General features: G+C 39.8%; 1 protein-coding gene across 5 annotated transcripts in view; it reads left to right on the forward strand.

The window, feature by feature from the left end:
* The window catches only part of NCKAP5 (NCK associated protein 5), a 1,114,793-nt gene that overhangs the window by 565,070 nt on the left and 522,752 nt on the right, over positions 1–26,971 (forward strand). For all 5 annotated transcript variants that reach the window (XM_061439579.1, XM_061439562.1, XM_061439566.1 and 2 more), the window contains one exon: positions 20,816–20,949. In XM_061439579.1, coding sequence (XP_061295563.1) covers positions 20,816–20,949 — 134 coding nt within the window. The remainder of the gene's footprint in view (positions 1–20,815; positions 20,950–26,971) is intronic.

The raw sequence follows: 26,971 nt of genomic DNA on the forward strand, positions 1-26,971 counted from the left end.
AGAACCTTAGCATTTTAGAGCGGGGTCCAAAAAGGTTGGTGTATTTCCCAAAGTTGCATAGTGAATTCATGGGAGAACAAAAAAGACAATAACCCAGTGGACTGGCATTCCCTGTGGTGCCTTCACAGAAGTCCTACCCGCGAAGTTCTTAGCACTGTAAATGGATGAAAACTGTGGGGTGTGGATCAGTGTATAACTTTCTGTCCTTTTATTTTTTTAGCTATATGGTGATAATAAAGTCAAAACTGCATTACTTTATATCATGAGTGCCATATCACTACTTTATTCTTTCTGTAGCCCTATTTGATAAATAATAAAGATCAGTGATGATAAGCAAAAGACAACTTAATTTGCTCTCTTTGGTGGATACCATGATTTGTCGAAATCTGTTCCCACATCTTTTTATAATCCACATCAATCTTGACATTCCCAACCTTCGTTTTATCATGCTTCTGTGCATAACCCACCCTGAAAATACTCCTCCCATAAAGTGCACATTGGTATCTTCTTGATAAGTATTAAATATATAGATGATCTTTGCCTAAGAAAATGTAATTGTGTGGCGTGATTCACCTGTGGCCACTTATCTTTTTAGAGCTCCCGTCTAGCATTGAGGACATTTTTAAGCTCCTCCTAAGAGTAGATCTGTCTTCTTTACCCTTGAAATCCCTGCCCCCCAACACACACACCTTTCCTTTATTTGTCTTGCTTATTACCCTTTCCTCTGTCCTCTCGATTTTTTTTTTTTAAACTGAGCTCTGTATATTTTTGTTAGAATAAAAGCTTTGTCTCTCTTGGGCGATGTTTTCAGCTCTGTAGATGTGTATTGGGCCACTTCTATCCTAGCATCTCAAAATCTGATTCTGATACTTCTGTTACAGGCAACAGCACAGGCTTAAAAAAAATCAATTCTAAAGTTCCTTATCTGTTTCTCTGCTTCTAGGGTAACAGAATCTTTCATAACTAATGGGGATATTGAATTCAGGGAGCCTTACAGGGAAAATATATTGCAATTTGTGTAAAAAGCAAAAATGAGGCTGCAATTAGAGGTAATAAGTATAGCTTAATTTAGACCCATTTTTACAGTGGCTTGATAGAAATTGGTTAATGCAGAGTTTTCCCATTAAAAACAGTTTTCATGAAAACATAACAGTTTCACTTTGTTGCTGATGTGTATTTAGTTTATGGACTTCGGAAGAAAAAGAGTCACTTGTCAATTTTGGATTCTCAGTAGGTAGCAAGAGAAATAGAAAGATTATTTTGGGTCTCCCAGTTCAATTCAGTTGCTCACTCGTGTCTGACTCTTTGTGACCCCATGAACCACAGCACGCCAGGCCTCCCTGTCCATCACCAACTCCCAGAGTCTACGCAAACCCATGTCCATTGTGTCGGTGATGCCATCCAACCATCTCATCCTCTGTCGTCCCCTTCTCCTCCTGCCCTCAATCTTTCCCAGCATCAGAGTCTTTTCAAATGAGTCAGCTCTCCGCATGAGGTGGCCAAGGTATTGGAGTTTCAGCTTCAACATCAGTCCCTACAGTGAACACCCAGGACTGATCTTTAGAATGGACTGGTTGGATCTCCTTGCAGTCCAAGGGACTCTCAAGAGTCTTTTCCAACACCACAATTCCAAAGCGTCAATTCTTCAGTGCTCAGCTTTCTTTATAGTTCAACTCTTAATCCATACATGACAACTGGAAAAACCATAGCCTTGACTAGATGGACCTTTGTTAGCAAAGTAATGCCTCTGCTTTTTAATATGCTGTCTAGGTTGGTCATAACTTTCTTTCCCAGGAGTAAGCGTCTTTTAATTTCATGGCTGCAATTACCATCCGGAGTGATTTTGGAGCCCAGAAAAATAAAGTCTGACACTATTTCCACTGTTTCCCCATCTATTTGCCATGAACTGATGGGACCAGATGCCATGATCTTCGTTTTCTCAATGTTGAGCTTTAAGCCAACTTTTTCACTCTCTTCTTTCACTTTCATAAAGAGACTCTTTAGTTCTTCTTTATTTTCTGCCATAAGGGTGGTGTCATCTGCATATCTGAGGTTATTGATATTTCTCCCTGCAATCTTGATTCCAGCTTGTGTTTTCTCCAGCCCAGTGATTCTCATGATGTACTCTGCATACAAGTTAAATAAGCAGGGTGACGGTATACAGCCTTGACATACTCCTTTTCCTATTTGGAACCGGTCTGTTGTTTTATGTCCAGTTCTAACTGTTGCTTCCTGACCGGTATACAGGTTAGGTTTCTCAAGAGGCAGGTCAGGTGGTCTGGTGTTCCCATCTCTTTCAGAATTTTCCACAGTGATCCACACAGTCAAAGGCTTTGGCATGGTCAATAGAGCAGAAATAGATGTTTTTCTGGAACTCTCTTGCTTTTTTGATGATCCAGCAGATGTTGGCAATTTGATCTCTGGTTCCTCTGCCTTTTCTAAAATCAGTTTGAACATCAGGAAGTTCACAGTTCACATATTGCTGAAGCCTGGCTTGGAGATTTTTGAGCATTACTTTACTAGCATGTGATATGAGTGCAGTTGTGCAGTAGTTTGAGCATTCTTTGGCATTGCCTTTCTTTGGGATTGGAATGAAAACTGACCTTTTCCAGTCCTGTGGCCACTGCTGAGTTTTCCAAATTTGCTGGCATATTGAGTGCAGCACTTTCACAGCATCATCTTTCAGGATTTGAAATAGCTCAACAGGAATTCCATCACCTCCACTAGCTTTGTTTGTAGTGATGCTTCCTAAGGCCTACCTGAGTTCATATACCAGGATGTCCGGCTCTAGGTGAGTGTGAGTGATCACACCTTTGCGATTTTCTGGTCGTGAAAATCTTTTTTGTACATTTCTGTGCATTTTTGCCACCTCTTCTTAATGTCTTCTGCCTCTGTTGGATCCATACCATTTCTGTCCTTTATTAAGCTCATCTTTCCATGAAATGTTCCCTTGGTATCTCTAATTTTCTTGAAGAGATCTCTAGTCTTCCCATTCTATTTTTTTCCTCTATTTCTTTGCACTGATTGCTGAGGAAGGCTTTCTTATCTCTCCTTCCTATTCTTTGGAACTCTGTACTCTGGGTAGTCTTAAAACATTTCAGTATACATCGGATGTTGATTGGTGAACACATGGCAATATCTGTGATTGTCTGGATACCAATTAATAAGCAAATCTAAGCAGTTTTGATTATTGGGTTTTACTGCCATGCTTTATGTGTATGTTATTGAATCAAATGTACTTTTCTAATAGTCTATTTACTTAAAATCTCATTGGCACAATATATAGCTTGTTTGCCAGAGTCCACATTTCTTGAATGAGTTCATGTATTTTTTTTAGTAAATACTCAAGAATATTTAATCCCAGGGGCCTTCTCTAATGGCCTTTTGTTCATTTCTCAGTATCTTTTAGAATCTTTTACCAAACAAGAGTGTTAATATTTTTCCTATAACTCTTTGGTTGTAAAATATTATTCAAAAACAATATTATATTTTGAATACATTTCAAGAAATCTTTTGAAATGGAAACATAATGAATGCTTTTCTATATAATATCATGTGCCAATGAGCATCATATCAATGCAGAATACCTCTAGATGACAAGAGGCCTCATGTCACTCACTAAGCAGGACTTACATGGAATGACTGGAGCATATGTGGGAGGTGCCTCTCTGACTCCCACGCATCTTCACCTAGCACATGACCATATGTGATGGCACTAGAACTCTCACAGCAAGTAAACTCCCCCTTTTTAAAAATTTATTTATTTTTAATTGAAGGATAATTGCTTTACCTATTGGTTTGATTTCTGTCATACATCACCATGAATTAGCCATAGGTGTGTATATGTCTCCTCTCTCTTGAACTTCCCTCCCACCTCCTACCCCTTCCCAGCCCTCTAGATTGTTATAGAGCCCTGGTGTGAGTTTCCTGAGTCAAAGAGCAAATTTCCGTTGGCTATCTATTTTACATTTGGTAATGCATATGCTTCCATGCTACTTTCTCCATTCATCTTACCCTCTCCTTCCTCCCCTCAAATGCTTGTCTATAAGTCTGTCCTCTGTGTCTGTGTCTCCTTTGCTGCCCTGCAAATAGGTTCATTAGTACCATCTTTCTAGTTTCCGTATATATGCATTACTATACTGTGACTCTTCTGTAACTAAGTTTGCCAGTATCACTAAATATAATCAGACCTTGGATAGAGGTATTTCTTCGGTTTCTGTATTTGCAATCAAGTGTTAATATCTTAATATTAACTCCTAGCATTTTGGCACCTCACAGATCAGGCCACCTAATTAAGATCATACTAGGTAATGAAACTGAAAAATAATGTCTTTCAGGAAGTGCAAACACAGGGTTATATGCATTCTAGTTAACATTTGTGATAAAGTTGGTCTCTTGGTTCTTACATTAAAATACAATTTAAACGGTAGTTCCCTTCAGAATTAATATTTGATCTGCTTTAAAAAAATACATTTTTGAGCCTTTAAAGAGAAATATGTAATTGTGATATTTATTTAATATGTAGTGATCATTAAAGATTAAAATGCCAATCTGTTCAGTTGCTCAGGCGTGTCCGACTCTTTGCGACCCCATGAATCACAGCACTCCAGGCCTCCCTGTCCATAACCAACTCCTAGAGCCTACTCAAACTCATGTCTATCGAGTCAGTGATGCCATCCAGCCATCTCATCCTCTGTCGTCCCCTTCTCCTGCCCCCAATCCCTCCCAGTATCAGAGTCTTTTCCAATAAGTCAACTCTTCCCATGAGGTGGCCAAAGTACTGGAGTTTCAGCTTCAGCATCAGTCCTTCCAATGAACACCCAGGACTGATATCCTTTAGAATGGACTGGTTGGATCTCCTTGCAGTCCAAGGGACTGTCAAGAGTCTTCAACACCATAGTTCAAAAACATCAAGTCTTCGGTGTTCAGCTTTCTTCACAGTACAACTCTCACATCCATACATGACCACTGGAAAAACCATAGCCTTGACTAGACGGACCTTGGTTGCCAAAGTAATGCCTCTGCTTTTTAATATGCCATCTAGGTTGGTGATAACTTTCCTTCCAAGGAGTAAGCGTCTTCTAATTTCATGGCTGCAGTCACCATCCTCAGTGATTTTGGAGCCCAAAAAATTAAAGTCTGACACTGTTTCCACTGTTTTCCCTTTATTTCCCATGAAGTGATGGGACCAGATGCCATGATCTTCGTTTTCTGAATGTTGAGCTTTAAGCCAACTTTTTCACTCTCCTCTTTCACTTTCATCAAGAGGCTCTTTAGGCCTTCTTCACTTTCTGCCATAAGGGTGGTGTCATCTGCATATCTGAGGTTATTGATATTTCTCCCGGCAGTCTTGATTCCAGCTTGTGTTTCTTCCAGTCCAGCATTTCTCAAGATGTACTCTGCATATAAATTAAATAAGCAGGGTGACAATATACAGCCTTGACGTACTCCTTTTCCTATTTGGAACCAGTCTGTTGTTCCATGTCCAGTTCTAACTGTTGCTTCCTGACCTGCATATAGGTTTCTCAAGAGGCAGGTCAGGTGGTCTGGTATTCCCATCTCTTGAAGAATTTTCCACAGTTTATTGTGATCCACACACTCAAAGGCTTTGGCATAGTCAATGAAGCAGAAATAGATGTTTTTCTGGAACTCTCTTGCTTTTTTGATCATCCAGCAGATGTTGGCAATTTGATCTCTGGTTCCTCTGCCTTTTCTAAACCCAGCTTGAACATCTGGAAGTTCCCGGTTCACGTATTGCTGAAGCCTGGCTTGGAGAATTTTGAGCATTACTTTACTAGCGTGTGAGATGAGTGCAGTTGTGCGATATGGACCTAACAGAAGCAGAAGATATTAAGAAGAGGTGGCAAGAATACACAGAAGAACTGTACAAAAAAGATCTTCATGATCAAGATAATCACGATGGCATGATTACTCACCTAGAGCCAGACATCCTGGAATGTGAAGTCAAGTGGGCCTTAGAAAGCATCACTGTGAACAAAGCAAGTGGAGGTGATGCAATTCCAGTTGAGCTACTTCAAATCCTGAAAGATAATGCTGTGAAAGCGCCTCAGTCAAAATGCCAGAAAATTTGGAAAACTCAGCAGTGGCCACAGGACTGGGAAAGGTCAGTTTTCATTCCAATCCCAAAGAAAGGCAATGCCAAAGAATGCTCAAACTACTGCAGAATTGCACTCATCTCACATGCTAGTAAAGCAATGCTCAAAATGCCTATAGAATTTATCAGAAGTAACTCTATTAGATAATGTAAGCTGTATAGTTCCTCTTAGCCATATCTTATTTTTATTTGGGACTTTCAAGATTTTTCAGTGCTTCTCTATACATTATTTAATTATTCCTCACAGTGATATTGTGAAGTTGGGTTGGGCGATTTTGCTTTCCCAAAAATGCAGGAGAAGCAAGCTTAAAACAGTTATAGTTCAAGTTAAATCTGCTGTCCAAACCTTCTGGACTAGCAAGTGGTACAGTTTAAACCAGTAGCTGGTAGCATTCACCATTCTCTATTTAAATATCTTCCCATTCTGTTATTCAGCCTCTTAGTTCAGTTTTTTATACACACAGTCGTCAGGTGATCTTTGCAAAATCTTTATTAGATCCTATCACTCACTTGATTAAAATGTGGTAAATAGTTACTGCTGTACTCTAGATATAATCTCACATTTTAATATGACTTTCTTGTTCCCCTGGCTCCTTCCACCTGTGTCATATGTCACTCTTTCTCCTTGCTCACCAGGCTCCAGGCACACTGAACTTCTCTTTGTTCTTTTCACATGTAACTAAAGACTTTCTACTTGCTACTCATTCTGCCTATAGAACTGATCCCTTTTCTTTACCAAGTAACTCCCAGTCATCACAGAGGCCTCAGTTTGTATATTAATTCCTCAGAGACGCCTTTCCCTAACACACTGGGCAAAATCGGTTCCTCTGGCTGTCATCTTTCAGCAAACCCTTAATTATCCATCAGTTTGTATTGATATATTTGTCTGTGTGATAGTTCATGTAGTACCTGCCACGTCCACTAGAGACTAAGTCTACTGCAGCAAGGAATAGTGTCTTTTGGATTCTTGGCTTGTCTCTTCTAGTGTCTGGCACATAGTACCTGTGCCGTAAACATTTGTGGTGTAAGTGAATTAATATGTCCATGAGCATGTGTGTATAGCTCTTTTTCTAAGAAGAGTTGTATTAAATTAGGAAATAATGACAGTACCTATAGATTTTTCTCCGTTTCCTGGTAACATATAGTTAGGAGGCTTTTTTGATACTCAAAACAATGTAAGCAACTCAGGAAAATTAGCAAAATAAGAGTTAAAAAAAATAAAATGAGTTATCCAGGGGAATGGTGGTATCTCCTTTGCTAGAGGTTTAGTTAGAGGATAATGATTGAGGAAATTTAAGACTATGTGAAGGCTATGAGCTAAAGATGTGATCAAAAGACTTGGAATTAAGAGAGTTTTCTTGGGACTTCCCTGGAAGTCCAGTGTTTTAGACTTTGCCTCCCAATGCAGGGGACGGTGGGTTTGATTCCTGGTCCCAGAGCTAAGATCCCATGGCCTTGTGGCCAAAAAACCATAGCATAAAACAAAAGCAATATTGTAACAAATTCAATAAAGATTTTTAAGAAAATGGTCCACATCAAAACAAAAACTTAAAAAAAGTATGTAAAACACTTTTTTTTGGTTTTTATGCTTGATTCTATGTTGAAGGTCCAACTATTTTCTTATGCCCAAAGAAGGAAAGGAGAAGGAAATGGCAACCAGCTCTGGTATTCTTGCCTAGAGAATTCCATGGACAGAGTAACCTAGTGGGCTATATACAGTCCATGGGTTGCAAAAGCTGGACACGGCTGAGAGACTAATACTTACTTAAAGAGGAAAGAGCTTTGGAATCCTCCTCTTGATTCAGAGTTCTTTTTCTCCACCACGATATATAGCTCTGCTGTAATATGACATATCTGTTTCTAAAAATCATTGCACAGGGCTTGTAGGAAAAATGGAAACAGGGACACAATACTGAAAAACTGTAAGTGACACTTTAAAAAAATAGGCATCAAATAAAAATGGCAGCTAAGTTTTACAGTGTTAAATGGTTAAGATATACAGAAATAACACAAGAAATATGGCACTTGACCTTGAAAGGACGTGCAGTTTGCTTGTGGGAGTGATCATGGGAAGGGCTGCAGCTTGTGAGTTATTGTGAAGCAGTGGAAAGAAGGCTGTGTGAGATCAGAGGGCAAGTGTTACCATCAAACGTGGATGGGGTGACTCACGACACACATGGCGGGCTGAGTATGGACTGAATATTTCTAACTGGGTTCATTCAGGTGCAGTTTCTGTGTTCACTTATGTTTCTCATGAATGAAATTGGGTCTAAGAGAGTAGCGTCATTCTCAGACTGTCTGTCCATTGTGCTGGGATAAATTTGTCTTTTTAAACTAAGTGTTAAAAGGTGATCTAAGATGGTAATGTAGGAAGATGCTGGACTCACCTCCTCCCACAGACACTCCAAAACTAGGCTACGTATGGAACAATTCCCTCTGAAAAAGACTCTCAGACTAGCTTAACTTTTTCATCATATCAAGTGAGAAAAAGGCCCCATCAAGGCGGGTAGAAGCAGATACCTGACCCTGCCTTAAACCCCACACCCTGGCGTGGTGACCCACAACTGGGAGGGAACTCATAAATCCTGAACTTCTTCCTCAGGAATGGGAAGTCTGTACCCAACATCGGGTACCCCAACTCAGGACTTGCGCCTGAGAGACGAGCCCCCAAAGCATCAGGCTTTGAAAGCCAGTGGGGCTCATGATCATGAGACCCAAAGAGCTATATTGAACTGGAAAACTGCGCTTAAAGGACTCATTCACCCCAGGGCACAGCACAGAGGTGGCAGTTAGAAAAGCACCCAGACTGTGTGTTAAGATTTGTTTGCTGATCGTTAAATGTTTAAGTGCCTGCCAGAGGGGAAGGGGCCTATTCAAATTCTGACCAGGAATGGAGGCACTGGCCAGTGGCATCCTTCTACTCTTCCTCTGACTCACTAAAGCCTGCAGGCACCATCTCTTCTTTTCTTCTTGGAAGGTGGCATCTATGTGGTCTCTCCCTGCCAGCTCCTCAGTGCCAATGTCTCAAGGTGGGAGCTGTCACACACAGCTGGTGTCCTGGATTTTTATGTCTGGTATACAGTTTTCTGGCAGCAACCCAGGGGACCGCCCTTGGGCACCTGGCTCTAACAGCTTGCTTTCTTGGGTTCATGGGAGTGTAACAGTCAGAGACAGTTCTTAGCAGGCTGCCACCCCCAGGGCACAGATAGCAGATTGTAACACCCCTGGTCTTTCTGAGGAGGCCCATTTCCTTGCCCAGAAGCTCCTGGCCTGGCACACTCCTCGCGACCCAGGGAAAGGCTCTCGGGATGAAAGCTGGTGGACACAGTCTTCATCCTCTCACTCTCCCTCACTCTAGCGTTCCGGTATCTCCCAGAAAAAGAGCTTGTACCCTTGTCTGGTACCCTCATTTCTGCAGCAGCCACAAAGGGACACCGGTATATCACCTGGCTCTAGAAGTCAGCAGGGCTTACACTTGTGGGTCTCACAGAATGATAACCACTGGAGAAAGCATTTTTAAATAGCTACCACCTGAGGGCACAGCAAGAGGCAACAGACCCAGGAACTCAATCTTTCTGTGAAAGACGTATCAGCATAGCTGCAGTGTGAGGGGCATTCTTCTAATTAAACACACATCAGAGGACTGACTTCAGATCTTTCAAAGACCTTAGAGGGCAGATGCTCTCTTCACACTCTGTACTGTGCCACGGAATGCGTGTCTCTTGGAAGATAGCTCTAACCTGTGTCTGGTGCCCTAGTTTTTGTGGGCATAGGGGAAGTTCCTTGACTGCCTGTCTCTGGTAGCCAGAGGGGCTTGCATTGTGAAGTCCCACAGATCTGTAACAATCAGAGGCAATTCTCAGGACACTGCACAAACACTAGAGTGAAACACAGTTATTTAGTCTTTCTGTGAAAGAGGCCTATTTACTTATCCTGGAGCCTCAGCCTGAGGGACAGCTTCAGGTTTACCACTCGTCTAGAGGCTGTGGTGGTAGTCTTGGGAACAGACACTGCTGCTGCTGCTAAGTCGCTTCAGTTGTGTCCGACTCTGTGTGACCCCATAGATGGCAGCCCACCAGGCTCCCCCATCCCTGGGATTCTCCAGGCAAGAACACTGGAGTGGGTTGCCATTTCTTCTCCAATGCACGAAAGTGAAAAGTGAAAGTGAAGTCGCTCAGTCGTGTCCAATTCCTAGCAACCCCATGGACTGCAGCCTACCAGGTTCCTCCATCCATGGGATTTTCCAGGCAAGAGTACTGGAGTGGGTTGCCATTACCTTCTCCAGGGAACAGACACTAGTGACTTCCAAATACATTCATCTAGAGCCCTGAATATTGCAACTGTTGCCAAGAGGACATATCTAGAGTGCCTGGTCTGGAGCCAGCAGGGTTTACAATTGCATTCCCAAAGGCTACTGAGGGGTCTGGCTTCCAAGCACCCTGAAACTAGGTGCTGACTGAGATCTTTCCCTTTATAACATTGACAGTTCTTGGCACACCACCGCCACCTGTGAGCCATTAAAAAATAATAAGGCAGACTACCTGGCCAATTACAGAGTTTCATGAGAAAGCCAAGATTTAGGGAAAGAAGGCCACTCCTTCAAGGTGGGGAGAGGCAAGAGTTTCACTTAATACACAGAAACGATCATAAAGAGTCAAGCAAAATAAGGAAACAGAAAAATATTTTCCAAATGAAAGAATAAGGTAAGACCTCAGAAAAAACCTAAATGAAGTGGAGATGAGTAATTTACCCAATAAAGGATTCAAAGTAGTGGTCATAAAGGTGCTAACCAAACTTGGGAGAAGACTAGGTGAACAGTCTTGATGGATTGTTGGAGATGAATTGATGGAGATTGTTGGATGAATTGATGGAGATAGAAAAAAATAAGAAATTACCAAACAGAAATCAGAGAGCCAAGAATCAAAGTAACAAATGAAAAATACACTAGATGAATTCATCAGCAGACTAGATGAAGCAGAAGAAGGGATCAGTGATCTTGAATACAGGGCAAAGGAATTCATCTAAGCAGATCAGAAGAAAAAAAGAATTTGAAAAAAGGAAGATAGCTTAAGGGACTTATTAGACAACATCAAGCAGACTAACATGTCTACTTCAAGAAAAAAGAAATATCTCAAATAAACAACTTTATATCTTAAGGGACTAAAAAAAGATAAACCAACTAAGCTTAAAGTTCATAGCTGGAAAGATGTAACAAAGATCAGAGTGGAGATAAATGATATCTAAAAGTTTCTAAACTAAAAAATGTTGACTAAAAAGACAATGGAAAATATCAATGAAACTAAGAGCTGATTCTTTGAAAATAATTATTGACAAACCTTTAGCTAGACTTACCAAGTGAAAAAGAGAGGACTAAATTAAGTAAAAATCAAAAATGAAAGAGGAGACGTTACAATTCATACCACAGAGATACAAAATACATTGACAGATGACTGTGAAGAATTATATGTCAACAAATTGGACAATCTAGAAGAAATTGATAAATTCTAGAGACATATGACCTTCCAAGATTGAATCACGAAGAAACAGAAAAGCTAAATAGAGTGCTTACCAGGAAGAAACTGGATGAATAATCAACAACTTGCCAAAGAACAAAAATTCAAAACTGAATCCTACCAAACATTCAAGGAAGAATGAATACCAATCCTTCTCAAACTTAAAAAAAAAAAAATAGAATAGGAGGTAACATTTCCAAATTCATTTTAAAAGACCAGTATTACCATGATACTAAAACCAGGCAAAAAAAGAAAAGAAAATTACAGGGCTTTAGTGAACATAGATGCAAAAATTTAATTATAAAATTTTAATTATAGCTTTAATGAACATATATTCAAAAATCCTCAACAAAATCTTAGTAAACTGAATACAACAATGCACTAAAAAGGTCATACACCATGATCAAGTGAGATTTATTCCAGAGGTGCAAATTGAGTTCAACATCTACAAATCAGTCAACATGATACACCATGTTATCAAGCTGAAGAATAAAAATCATATGATCATTAGAATATCCATAGAAAAAGCATTTAACAAAATTCAGCATGTATTTATAATAAATACTTTTAACGGTGTAGATGGAGCATGCCTCAGCATAATAAAAGGCTGTAAGTGACAAACCTGTGGTAATAACTAATATTAATACTCAACAGTGAAAAGCTGAAAGTTTCTCCTCTAATATCAGAGCAGCACAAAGATATCCACTCTTGCCACTTTTATTTGGCATATTATTGAAAGTTTCAGCCAGAACAGTTCATAAAGAAGGAGAAATAAAAGACATCCAAATTGGAAAGGAAGAACCCTGTCACTATTTGAAGAAGACATCATTTTACATATCAAAAATTCCAAAAACTACCAAAAAAAAAAAAAAAAAACCAAACTGTTACAAGTAATAAATTCAGTAAAGTTTCAGGATACAAATCAGTATACAGAATTCAAGTGCATTCTTCTTCATTAACAATAGACTATCAGAAATAGAAATTAAGGAAATAATCTCATTTACAATTACATAAAAAATAGTAAAATACCTAGGGAATAATTTAACCAAGGAGTTGAAAGGCATATATGTTGAAAACTGTAATACACTAATGAATGTAACTGAAAACACAAGTAATGGCAAATATACTAATTCTCATGGATTGGAAGAATTAATATTAAAATGTCTATAATACCAAAAGCAGTCTACAGATTCAATGCAATCCCTATTAAAATTCCAGTGACATTTTTCACAGAAATATAACAAGCAATCCTAAAATTTGTATGAAACTGCAAAGGCCCTGAATAGCTAAAGCAATTTTGAGAAAGGACATTAAAGCTGGAGGCATCATGCTAAAATTATATTGCAAAGCTATAGTAATTAAAACAGTATGGTACTGGCATAAACACAGACACATAGATTAATGGAGTTGAATAGAGAGCCCAGAAATACAGCCACACATGCTGTTGCTGCTAAGTCGCTTCAGTCGTGTCCGACTATGTGTGACCCCATAGACGGCAGCCCACCAGGCTCCGCCATCCCTGGGATTCTCCAGGCAAGAACACTGGAGTGGGTTTTCATTTCCTTCTCCAAAGCATGAAAGTGAAAAGTGAAAGTGAAGTCGCTCAGTCGTGTCCAACTTGTTGTGTCCCCATGGACTGCAGCCTACCAGGCTCCTCCGTCCATGGGATTTTCCAGGCAAGAGTACGGGAGTGGGTTGCCATTGCCTTCTCTGATAGCCACACATACATGGTCAATAAAAAGCAGAGACATTACTTTGCTGATAAAGGTCATAGAGTCAAAGTTATGGTTTTCCAGTAGTCATATATGGATGTGAGAGTTGGACCATAAAGAAAGCTGAGCACCAAAGAATTGATGCTTTTGAGCTGTGGTGTTGGAGAAGACTTTTGAGAGTCCCTCTGACAGCAAGGAGATCCAATCAGTCAATCCTAAAGGAAATCAATCATGAATATTCATTGGAAGGACTGATGCTGAAGCTGAAACTCCAATAATATGACCACCTGATGTGAAAAGCCAGCTCATTAGAAAACACCCTGATTTTGGGAAAGATTGAAGGCAGGAGGAGAAGGGGACAATAGAGGGATGCAACAGTTGGATGGCATCACCGACTTGATGGACATGAGTTTGAGCAAGCTCTGGGAGATGGTGAAGGAGAAGGAAGCCTGGTGTGCTGCAGTCCATGGGGTCGCAAAGAGTTGGACGCAGCTGAGCAACTGAACAACAACAACATGGTCAATAAATTTATGACAAGCTAAGACCAAAATGGGGAGAGAATCTCTTTAATAAATGGTTTTGGGGGAAACGAATATTCACATGCAAAAGAATGAAACTAGACTACTCTTTTATAACACACACAAAAATTAACTCAAAAAGTGTTAAAGGCTTAATGAAATGTAAATCCTGAAACCATAGAATTCCTCAAAGTGGAAAGCTCCTTGACATTGGTCTTGGTGATGATCTTTTGAATCTGTTACCAAAAGCAGAAACACACAAGTGGGACTACATCAAACTAAAGAGCTTCTGCACAGTAAAAGAAGCCATCAACAGAATAAAAAGCAATCCAATAGGAGAAACTATTTGCAAGTCATCTATCTGGAAAAGGGTTGATATCCAAAATACATAAAACTGAGTCTGGAAGGAACCCTGGGCTTTGAATTTTTGTTATTGTTGTATGTGCACTCATTCGCTACAGTCCTGTCTGACTCTTTGAGACCCTATGAACTTTACCCTGTCAGTTTCCTCTGTCAATGGGATTCTCCAGAAAAATGTTATGGAGTGGGTTGCCATGCCCTTCCTCAGAGGATCTTCCAGGCACAGAGATCAAACCAACGTCTCCTGCATCTCCTGCACTGCTGATGGATTCTTTACCACTGAGCCACCTGGGAAACCCCTTTGTTGTTTTTGTTTGGTCATTAAATCATGTCTGACTCTTACCACATGGTAGCCCGCCAGGCTCCTCTGTCCTTGAGATTTCCCGGAAAAGAGTACTGGAATGGGTAGCCATTTTCTCAAAGGGATCTTCCCAGTCCATTCAATTCAGTTCAGTTGCTCAGTCTTGTCTGACTCTTTGCAACCCCAAGGACTGCAGCAGGCCAGGCTTCCCTGTCCATCACCAACCCCCAGAGTTTACTCAAACTCATGTCCATTGAGTCGGTGATGCCATCCAACCATCTCATCCTCTGCCGTATCCTTCTCCTCCCACCTTCAGTCTTTCCCAGCATCAGGTCTTTATAGATGAGTCAGTTCATCAAATCAGGTGGCCAAAGTATTGGAGTTTCAGCTTTAACATCAGTCCTTTCAATGAATATTCAGGACTGATTTCCTTTAGGATGGACTGGTTGGATCTTCTTGTAGTCCAAGAGACTCTCAAGAGTCTTCTCCAACTCCACAGTTCAAAAGCATCAATTCTTTGGCGCTCAGCTTTCCTAAAAGTCCAACTCTCACATCCATACATGACTACTGGAAAAACCATAGGTTTGACTAGATGGACCTTTGTTGGCAAAGGAATGTCTCTGCTTTTTAATATGCTGTCTAGGTGGGTCGTAGCTTTTCTTCCAAGGATCAAATGTCTTTTAATTTCATGGCTGCAGTCACCATCTGCAGTGATTTTGGAGCCCCCCCAAAATAAGATCTATCACTGTTTCCATTGTTTCCCCATCTATTTGCCATGAAGTGATGGGGCCGGATGCCATGATCTTTGTTTTCTGAATGTTGAATATTAAACCAACTTTTTCACTCTCCTCTTTCACTTTCATCACGAGGCTCTTTAGTTCTTCACTTTCTGCCATAAGTGTGGTGTCATCCACATATCTAAGGTTACTGATATTTCTCCTGGCCATCTTGATTCCAGCTTGTACTTCATCCAGCCCAGAGTTTCTCATGATGTACTCTGCATATGTTAAATAAGCAGGGTGACAATAAACAACCTTGATGTACTCTTTTCCCAATTTGGAACCAGTCTGTTGTTCCGTGTCCACTTCTAACTGTTGCTTCATGACCTGCATACATGACCTGCATACAGTTTTCTCAGGAGGCAAGTCATGTGGTCTGGTAGTCCCATCTCTTTAAGAATTTTCCAGTTTGTTGTGGTCACTCAGTCAAATGATTTGGCATCATCAATAAAACAGAGGTAGATGTTTTTCTGGAACTCTCTTGCTTTTTTGATGATCCAGCAGATGTTGGCAATTTGACCTCTGGTTCTTCTGCCTCTTCTAAATCCAGCTTGAACATCTGGAATTTCATGATTCACATACTGTTGAAGCCTGGCTTGGAGAATTTTGAGCATTACTTTTCTAGCATGTGAGATGAGTGCAATTGTGCAGTAGTTTCAGCATTCTTTCTCATTGCCCTTCTATGGGATTGAAATGAAAACTGACCTTTTCCAGTCCTGTGGCCACTGCTGAGTTTTCCAAATTTCCTGGCATATTGAATGCAGCACTTTAACAGCATCATCTTTGAGGATTTGAAATAGCTCAATAGGAATTCCATCACCTCCACTTGCTTTGTTCGTAGTGATGCTTCCTAAGGCCCACTTGACTTCGAATTCCAGATTGTCTGGCTCTAGGTGAGTGATCATACCATCATGATTATCTAGGTTGTGAAGATCTTTTTTGTATAGTTCTTCTGTGTACTCTTGCCACCTCTTCTTAATATCTTCTGCTTCTGTTAGGTCCATACCATTTCTGTCCTTTACTGTGCCCATCTTTGCATAAAATGTTCCCTTGGTATCTCTAATTTTCTTGTAGAGATCTCTAGACTTTCCCATTCTATTGTTTTCCTCTATTTCTTTTTTTTTTTTTAATTTTATTTTATTTTTAAACTTTACATAATTGTATTAGTTTTGCCAAATATCAAAATGAATCTGCCACAGGTATACATGTGTTCCCCATCCTGAACCCTCCTCCCTCCTCCCTCCCCATACCATCCCTCTGGGTCGTCCCAGTGCACTAGCCCCAAGCATCCAGTATCGTGTATCGATTTCTTTGCACTGATACTGAAGGCTTTCTTATCTCTCCTTGCTACTCTTTGGAACTCTGCATTCAAGTGTGTATATCTTTTCTTTCCTCATTTGCTTTTCGCTTCTCTTCTTTGCACAGCTATTTATAAAGCCTCCTCAGACAACCACTTTGCCTTTTTGCATTTCTTTTTCTTGGGGATAGTCTTGATCCCTGTCTCCTGTAAAGGGTCACAAACCTCCGTCCATAGTTCATCAGGCACTCTGGCTATCAGATGTAATGCCTTGAATCTATTTCTCAGTTCCACTGCATAATGATAAGGGATTTGATTTGGGTCATACATGAGTGGTCTAGTGGTTTTCTCTCTTTTCTTCAATTTAAGTCTGAATTTGGCAATAAGGATTCATGATCTGAACCACAGTCACCTCCTGGTCTTGTTTTTGCTGACTGTATAGAGTTTCTCCATCTTTAATTGCAAAAAATACAATCAATCTGATTTCAGTATTGAGCATATGGTGATGTCCATGTGTAGAGTCTTCTCTTTTGTTGTTGGAAGAGGGTGTTTGCAATGACCAGTGCATTCTCTTGGCAAAACTCTATTAGCCTTTGCCCTGCTTCATTCTATACACCAAGGCCAAATTTGCCTGTTACTCCAGGTATTTCTTGAATTCTTACTTTTACATTCCAGTCCTCTATAATGAAAAGGACATCTTTTTTGGGTGTTAGTTCTAGAAGGTCTTATTGGTCTTCATAGAACCATTCAAGTTCAGCTTCTTCAGCATTATTGGTTGGGGCATAGACTTGGATTACTATGATATTGAATGGTTTGCTTTGGAAACGAACAGAGATCATTCTGTCATTTTTGAGATTACATCCAAGTACTGCATTTTGGACTCTTTTGTTCACTGTGAGGGCTACTCCATTTCTTCTGAGGGATTCTTGCCCACAGTAATAGATATAATGGTCATTTGAGTTAAATTCTCCCATTCCAGTCCATTTTAGTTCACTGATTCATAAAATGTTGATGTTCACTCTTGCTATCTCCTGTTTGACCACTTCCAATTTACCTTGATTCATGAACCTAACATTCCAGGTTCCTATTGCAATATTGCTCTTTACAGCATCGGACTTTACTTTCATCATCAGTCACATCTACAACTGGATGTTGTTTTTGCTTTGGCTCCATATTTTCATTCCTTCTGGAGTTATTTCTCCACTGATCTCCAGTAGCACATTGGGCACCTACTGACCTGGGTAGTTCAGCTTTCATTGTCATATCTTCTTGCCTTTGCATACTGTTCATGGGATTCTCAAGGCAATACTGAAGTGGTTTGCCATTCTCTTCTCCAGTAGATCACATTTTGTCAGAACTCTCCACCATGATTCATTCATCTTGGGTGATCCTACAGGGCATGGCTCATAGTTTCACCGAGTTAGACAAGACTGTGGTCCATGTGATCAGATTGGTTAGTTTTCTGTGATTATGGTTTTAGTCTCTCTGCCCTCTGATTGGGAAGGATAAGAGGCTTATAGCAGCTTCCTGATGGGAAAATCTGACTGAGGGGGAAACTGGGTCTTGTTCTGATGTGTGGGGCCATACTCAGTAAAACTTTAATCCAATTTTGTGCTGATGGTAGGGCTGTGTTCCCTCCCTGTAATTTACCTGGGGCAACCTAGACAGCTTATGAAAAAGCAGAGACATTTCTTTGCCAACAAAGATCCATCTAGTCCAAGCTATGGTTTTTCCAGTAGTCATGTATGGATGTGAGAGTTGGACTTTTAGGAAAGCTGAGCGCCAAAGAATTGATGCTTTTGAACTGTAGTGTTGGATAAGACTCTTGAGAGAGTCCCTTGGACTGCAAGGAGATCCAACCAGTCCATTCTAAATGAAATCAGTCCTGAATATTCATTGGGAGGACTGATGCTGAAACTGAAACTCCAGTAGTTTGGCTATCTGATTGGAAGAACTGACTCATTTGAAAAGACCCTGATGCTGGGAAAGATTGAAGGTGGGAGGAGAAGGATACGGCAGAGGATGACATGGTTGGATGGCATCACCAACTCAATGGACATGAGTTTGAGTAAACTCTGGGAGTTGGTGATGGACAGGGACGCCTGGCTTGCTACAGTCCATGGGGTCACAAAGAGTCGGGGACAAATGAGTGACTAAACTGAACTGAAACTGTGAAGATAATGGCGACCTCCTTCAAAAGGCTCACGCATGCACTGCTACACTAGTGCCCCCAGCCTTGCAGCAGGCCACCACCGACCCATGCCTCCACTGGAGACTCCTGGACACTCACAGATGAGTCTGGGTCAGTGTCTTGTGGGGTCACTTCTTCTTTCTCCTGGGTCCTGGTGCTCACAAGGTTCTGTTTGTGACCTCCATGCATCTGTTTCCCCAGTCCTGTGTAAGTTCTGGCGGCTCTGTGGTGGGGTTAATGGCAATGTCCTCCAAGAAGACTTATGACGCACTCTGGTCTACTACACCCAGAGCCTTTGCCCCTGTGGCAGTCTACTGCTGACCCGTACCTCCACAAGAGACACTTAAACACAGTTCTGTCTTAGTCTCTGTGGGGTCTCTGGGTCCTGGTGCACACATGGTTTGTTTGACCCCTATAAGTCTCTCTGGCGTGTATGTGGTTTGATTCTAAATGCAATTTACCCCCTCTTACCATCTTACTGGGAGAAGGCAATGGCACCCCACTCCAATACTCTTGCCTGGAAAATCCCATGGATGGAGAAGCCTGGTAGGCTGCAGTCCATGGGGTCACTAAGAATCGGACACGACTGAGCGACTTCACTTTCTCTTTTCACTTTCATGCATTGGAGAAGGAAATGGCAACCCACTCCAGTGTTCTTTCCTGGAGAATCCCATGGATGGAGAAGCCTGGTAGGCTGCAGTCCATGGGGTCGCACAAAGTCAGACATGACTGAAGCAACTTAGCAGCAGCAACCATCTTACTGGGGCTTCTCCTTTGCCACTGGGTGTGGGGTATCTCCTCAAAATCTCTCCAGCACCACACAGCTGATGCTCCCGACCCAATAGAGCAGGCTTTTTACGCAGGAGAGAGAATATAGTCAAAGTTGCCAATGCACAGAGTGTGAAGTATTTTTAGAAGACCTTGATTTTTTTTCCCAGAAATGGTCTGTTTCATTCATGACCCTCAGAAGAATTTTTTATTCCATGAATGATACAGTGGATCAGGTTTCATCTAGGTAATTCAATGTACAGAGTCATAGTGTTTGATTTATTTAGAGATTCAAGTCTCTGCTTCCATTCTTTCCCTTGAAGAATGTTGGTCCCTGATAATCAGGCATTGTCTTTGATTATCATTGTTGATTATATATGCTATACACAAAGTACTTAATTTAGTAATATCCATAACCATAATAGCATGACATGCTTTAAAAAAAGAAAAGGCAGCAACAACAGCAAAACAAAAACAAAAAAAGTTGTTAGTTTTAGCTGAGTCCATAATGTCAGGATCTGAGCATGTGTGCTTTTTACCTGTTCCTGAAGTGGGATTTTGCTGAACCATTTATCCTGGGTCATCCAGTCCCTCTTTTTAACACCTTATGTCCATTTATGAGAAGCTCATTTTCTGGGATTACAAATAAACCACTTTATTTGTAATTTATAAATTACAAATTTATACATTGTAATCACTGGCTTGTGATTTAACCAGTTTCTATCTGTGAAAATCTATTTGGGCAAATACAAAATAGTTCTTTAACCTTATCCTCATCAGCTCCATGGTATAATTAAGTTGTAATGTCTGTATATAATACAGAAATGTTCCCTGTAAAGTATTACCAGAGATTGAAGAGATGAAATCATTCTCAACAGCCAACAATAAACTTACTCGTTACTACTCAAAATGGTATGCATTTGCTAGTATGGCATTATTCAGTCATCGGTCTTCATCTCTGCCTAGGAAGCCACCTGATTTGGTGGAAATCATTCAGGCATTGGAGTCAAATCAGCCAGGATTGAATACTTGTTACCTTATTTGTTTTTATGACAAATTACTTTGATGTCTTGGATCCTTGGTTTCCTAGATAACAAGAGATTAATACTAGAACCTACTTCATGAGATTGCAATTAGGACGAAATTAATTAATATATAAAGTCCAAGGTAGGATTTAGTAACCAAAAGTGACTACTAATTATTTTTTAGTAATATTTAAGAAACACCTTCTTAAAAGCCATCCCCTGTGTGCCTTTTACAGCATGAGAAGCTGATACATGAATTGGAAGAGGAGAGACACTTGCGTCTTCAGAGTGAGAAGCGCTTGCAGGAGGTGACACTAGAGTCTGAGCGCAACAGAATTCAGATGCGCGGCCTGCAGCAGCAGTTCTCCAGGTACTGTTCTGTCCGGAGCATCTTGCTTCCTGAGGTGCATTGCTCCCCATACCAGTTACACCTTTGCTTGAATTTCCACTGTGCAAGCTCGTGTTATATTTGAGAAGCTAATGACCAACAGTTTAGCTTCTAGCCAAGCCATCCAATTGCATTTGGACCACTCTTCTGGAACTTTCCATGTGTACCTCAGACTTGAATTTGTTGAATTTAGTTATCTTTTCTTCCCTAATGGCTCTTCAAAGTATCTTTCCAAAGTAAGATGAGTGGGCTGTGTGGCCTACAGGTGTGATCTGGGAAAGCCCAGCCAGGAGGATGCAGTTTTACTGGGCTTATTGTCCGATTCTCAGGTAGAGAGAGTGTGAATCTTCCAGTAAACTCTTACTCTTTATTTAGAGAAATTTTTAGAATCTGTTAAAATTATAATCAGCGTTTTCCTTTAAAAAACATAACGAATTCAAAACAATTTGGAAAAAGTAACTCTTTGGTTTAATGTCAGCACAGTAAAAATCTTTCAGCTTTCAAATATGGTTAATATGAGGCCAGGTAAAGTTTCTTTTTTTTTTTTTTCTAATTTTATTTTATTTTTAAACTTTACATAATTGTATTAGTTTTGCCAAATATCAAAATGAATCCGCCACAGGTATACACGTGTTCCCCATCCTGAACCCTCCTCCCTCCTCCCTCCCCATACCATCCCTCTGGGCCATCCCAGTGCACCAGCCCCAAGCATCCAGCATCGTGCATCGAACCTGGACTGGCAACTCGTTTCCTACATGATATTTTACATGTTTCATTGCCATTCTCCCAAATCTTCCCACCCTCTCCCTCTCCCACAGAGTCCATAAGACTGTTCTATACATCAGTGTCTCTTTTGCTGTCTCGTACACCGGGTTATTGTTACCATCTTTCTAAATTCCATATATATGCGTTAGTATACTGTATTTATGTTTTTCCTTCTGGCTTACTTCACTCTGTATAATAGGCTCCAGTTTCATCCACCTCATTAGAACTGATTCAAATGTATTCTTTTTAATGGCTGAGTAATACTCCATTGTGTATATGTACCACTGCTTTCTTATCCATTCATCTGCTGATGGACATCTAGGTTGCTTCCATGTCTTGGCTATTATAAACAGTGCTGCGATGAACATTGGGGTACACGTGTCTCTTTCCCTTCTGGTTTCCTCAGTGTGTATGCCCAGCAGTGGGGTTGCTGGATCATAAGGCAGTTCTATTTCCAGTTTTTTAAGGAATCTCCACACTGTTCTCCATAGTGGCTGTACTAGTTTGCATTCCCACCAACAGTGTAAGAGGGTTCCCTTTTCTCCACACCCTCTCCAGCATTTATTATTTGTAGACTTTTGGATCGCAGCCATTCTGACTGGTGTGAAATGGTACCTCATAGTGGTTTTGATTTGCATTTCTCTGATAATGAGTGATGTTGAGCATCTTTTCATGTGTTTGTTAGCCATCTGTATGTCTTCTTTGGAGAAATGTCTATTTAGTTCTTTGGCCCATTTTTTTGATTGGGTCGTTTATTTTTCTGGAGTTGAGCTGTAGGAGTTGCTTGTATATTTTTGAGATTAGTTGTTTGTCAGTTGCTTCATTTGCTATTATTTTCTCCCATTCTGAAGGCTGTCTTTTCACCTTGCTAATAGTTTCCTTTGATGTGCAGAAGCTTTTAAGGTTAATTAGGTCCCATTTGTTTATTTTTGCTTTTATTTCCAATATTCTGGGAGGTAGGTCATAGAGGATCCTGCTGTGATGTATGTCAGAGAGTTTTTTGCCTATGTTCTCCTCTAGGAGTTTTATAGTTTCTGGTCTTACGTTTAGATCTTTAATCCATTTTGAGTTTATTTTTGTGTATGGTGTTAGAAAGTGGTCCAATTTCATTCTTTTACAAGTGGTTGACCAGATTTCCCAGCACCACTTGTTAAACAGATTGTCTTTAGTCCATTGTATATTCTTGCCTCCTTTGTCAAAGATAAGGTGTCCATATGTGCGTGGATTTATCTCTGGGCTTTCTATTTTATTCCATTGATCAATATTTCTATCTTTGTGCCAGTACCATACTGTCTTGATGACTGTGGCTTTGTAGTAGAGCCTGAAGTCAGGTAGGTTGATTCCTCCGGTTCCATTCTTCTTTCTCAAGATCGCTTTGGCTATTCAAGGTTTTTTGTATTTCCATACAAATTGTGAAATTATTTGTTCTAGCTCTGTGAAGAATACTGTTGGTAGCTTGATAGGGATTGCATTGAATCTATAAATTGCTTTGGGTAGTATACTCATTTGCACTATATTGATTCTTCCAATCCATGAACATGGTATATTTCTCCATCTATTAGTGTCCTCTTTGATTTCTTTCACCAGTGTTTTATAGTTTTCTATATATAGGTCTTTAGTTTCTTTAGGTAGATATATTCCTAAGTATTTTATTCTTTCCGTTGCAATGGTGAATGGAATTGTTTCCTTAATTTCTCTTTCTGTTTTCTCATTATTAGTGTATAGGAATGCAAGGGATTTCTGTGTGTTGATTTTATATCCTGCGACTTTACTATAGTCATTGATTATTTCTAGTAATTTTCTGGTGGAATCTTTAGGGTTTTCTATGTAGAGGATCATGTCATCTGCAAATAGTGAGAGTTTTACTTCTTCTTTTCCAATTTGGATTCCTTTTATTTCTTTTTCTGCTCTGATTGCTGTGGCCAAAACTTCCAAAACTATGTTGAATAATAATGGTGAAAGTGGGCACCCTTGTCTTGTTCCTGACTTTAGAGGAAATGCTTTCAATTTTTCACCATTGAGGATAATGTTTGCTGTGGGTTTGTCATATATAGCTTTTATTATGTTGAGGTGTGTTCCTTCTATTCCTGCTTTCTGGAGAGTTTTTATCATAAATGGATGTTGAATTTTGTCAAAGGCTTTCTCTGCTGCAGGCAACAAATAGTAGAATAACAGACGCAGAAGACAGGATTAGTGAATTAGAAGATAGAATGGTAGAAATAAATGAATCAGAGAGGATAAAAGAAAAACGAATTAAAAGAAATGAGGACAATCTCAGAGACCTCCAGGACAATATTAAACGCTACAACATTCGAATCATAGGGGTTCCAGAAGAAGAAGACAAAAAGAAAGACCATGAGAAAATACTTGAGGAGATAATAGTGGAAAACTTCCCTAAAATGGGGAAGGAAATAATCACCCAAGTCCAAGAAACCCAGAGAGTCCCAAACAGGATAAACCCAAGGAGAAACACCCCAAGACACATATTAATCAAATTAACAAAGATCAAACACAAAGAACAAATATTAAAAGCAGCAAGGGAAAAACAACAAATAACACACAAGGGAATTCCCATAAGGATAACAGCTGATCTTTCAATAGAAACTCTTCAAGCCAGGAGGGAATGGCAAGACATACTTAAAATGATGAAAGAAAATAACCTACATCCCAGATTATTGTACCCAGCAAGGATCTCATTCAAGTATGAAGGAGAAATCAAAAGCTTTTCAGACAAGCAAAAGCTGAGAGAATTCTGCACCACCAAACCAGCTCTCCAACAAATACTAAAGGATATTCTCTAGACAGGAAACACAAAAACGGTGTATAAACTCGAACCCAAAACAATAAAGTAAATGGCAACGGGATCATACTTATCAGTAATTACCTTAAACGTAAATGGGTTGAATGCCCCAACCAAAAGACAAAGACTGGCTGAATGGATACAAAAACAAGACCCCTGCATATGTTGTCTACAAGAGACCCACCTCAAAACAGGGGACACATACAGACTGAAAGTGAAGGGCTGGGAAAAGATTTTCCATGCAAATAGGGACCAAAAGAAAGCAGGAGTAGCAATACTCATATCAGATAAAATAGACTTTAAAACAAAGGCTGCGAAAAGAGACAAAGAAGGTCACTACATAAGGATCAAAGGATGAATCCAAGAAGATATAACAATTATATATATATATATGCACCCAACACGGGAGCACCACAGTACGTAAGACAAATGCTAACAAGTATGAAAGGAGAAATTAACAATAACACAATAGTAGTGGGAGACTTTAATACCCCACTCACACCTATGGATAGATCAACTAAACAGAAAATTAACAAGGAAACACAAACTTTAAACGATACAATAGACCAGTTAGACCTAATTGATATCTATAGGACATTTCATCCCAAAACAATGAATTTCACCTTTTTCTCAAGCGCACATGGAACCTTCTCCAGGATAGATCACATCCTGGGCCATAAAGCTAGCCTTGGTAAATTCAAAAAAATAGAATCATTCCAAGCATTTTTTCTGACCACAATGCCGTAAGATTAGATCTCAATTACAGGAGAAAAACTATTAAAAATTCCAACATATGGAGACTGAACAACACGCTGCTGAATAATCAACAAATCACAGAAGAAATCAAAAAAGAAATCAAAATTTGCATAGAAACGAATGAAAATGAAAACACAACAACCCAAAACCTGTGGGACACGGTAAAAGCAGTCCTAAGGGGAAAGTTCGTAGCAATACAGGCACACCTCAAGAAACAAGAAAAAAGTCAAATAAATAACCTAACTCTACACCTAAAGCAACTAGAAAAGGAAGAAATGAAGAACCCCAGGGTTAGTAGAAGGAAAGAAATCTTAAAAATTAGAGCAGAAATAAATGCAAAAGAAACAAAAGAGACCATAGCAAAAATCAACAAAACCAAAAGCTGGTTCTTTGAGAGGCCAGGTAAAGTTTCAACCTATTATTTAAAATCTCTTCAGTTTCACGGAAGAAACACAAACTTGTGTGATTACAGTCCTAGAATCAGATCTAGGCACCCTATGAGGGACTTTGCTTTCATTTTTGTGTTTTACTTCACTTTGCAAAAACCAGGAAAATAATTTTTAACTCTTTTCTCCCTCATAAGGCTGTCTCAGATTCAAATTTTAAAAGTTGCCCAAGATTTTCTTCAGCAAGCTCTGTCTTGCCTTGGATTTACCATTGGGATTTGGATAAAATTGGTGATGGATAATTTTGCTTCCTCATCATGAGGCTTTTCTATTGGTAACAGTTTTATCTGTGTTTCAGGAAGAATTTGAGCCTTTGGATGATTTATCTCATGGTGGCTCATACCATGAATGTGTGCGATTTTGGTTTAGAGGCATCTTGGAGGAATAGGGTAGAAAGGATGGATGACTCCTATGTGTTCAGAATCATAATTTAACACCCTGTGCAACTCTTGGAGCCCATGATAATACAGGTGCTGTAGAAAAGCACCAATCAATACTTTAACAAATGCATGTCCCACCCCTCACAGGCTATTACTTATGCAGCCTTGTGCTCAATTTTTCATTGTGTTTGATGGCAACTCTCACTTTGTGTCTCCCACGTTGAAATAATAGCTCTTCCCCCACCCCCGGAAGCAACTTTGAAACAAGTACCGCTTTGTAATACTTGCCATTTTAATGGTATAAGAAAGGAGGGTGCAGATCCTGCTACCCTTGTACCATCTAATTGAGATGTCTCTGTATTCAAGCTATTGATTTATAGAACGTGAGGCATCAGCACAGTAAATTATTTTCCTATGATGCCAGGCCATCTGCTGTAAATCAGATGACAATCCCATACAGATTTGAGTTGTACAGGAGTGGATGCTACATACTAGGCTGAAAAAGAAGATAATTATTTGTAAAACAAATAGTGGTTTGTTTTACATACTGCTTTTGTGAAGATTTTTTTTCCCTCAACATAATCAGTTTTCTTGGTAAGCTTCTTTGACACTGAAAGTTCAAGGCCAGTTACAGCCAGACAACTAATATAAATCAGCAAAAAATGGGGGAGAAAGCATATGTAACAGAGAAGATAATTACAGAATAATTCAAGTAGACACACTAAACCGCTACTGATGGCCTTTCACATTTTAAACTTTGGTTTGTAAGATGTCTCTAGTTAGGCTTATTTAAACAGTCCTGTTACTGTACTCTAAGTCTTTATAAATTCCTCACTACTACAAAACATGTCTACAGC

The sequence above is a fragment of the Bos javanicus genome, chromosome 2, assembly GCF_032452875.1.
Source record: "Bos javanicus breed banteng chromosome 2, ARS-OSU_banteng_1.0, whole genome shotgun sequence".
NCBI lineage: Eukaryota > Metazoa > Chordata > Mammalia > Artiodactyla > Bovidae > Bos > Bos javanicus.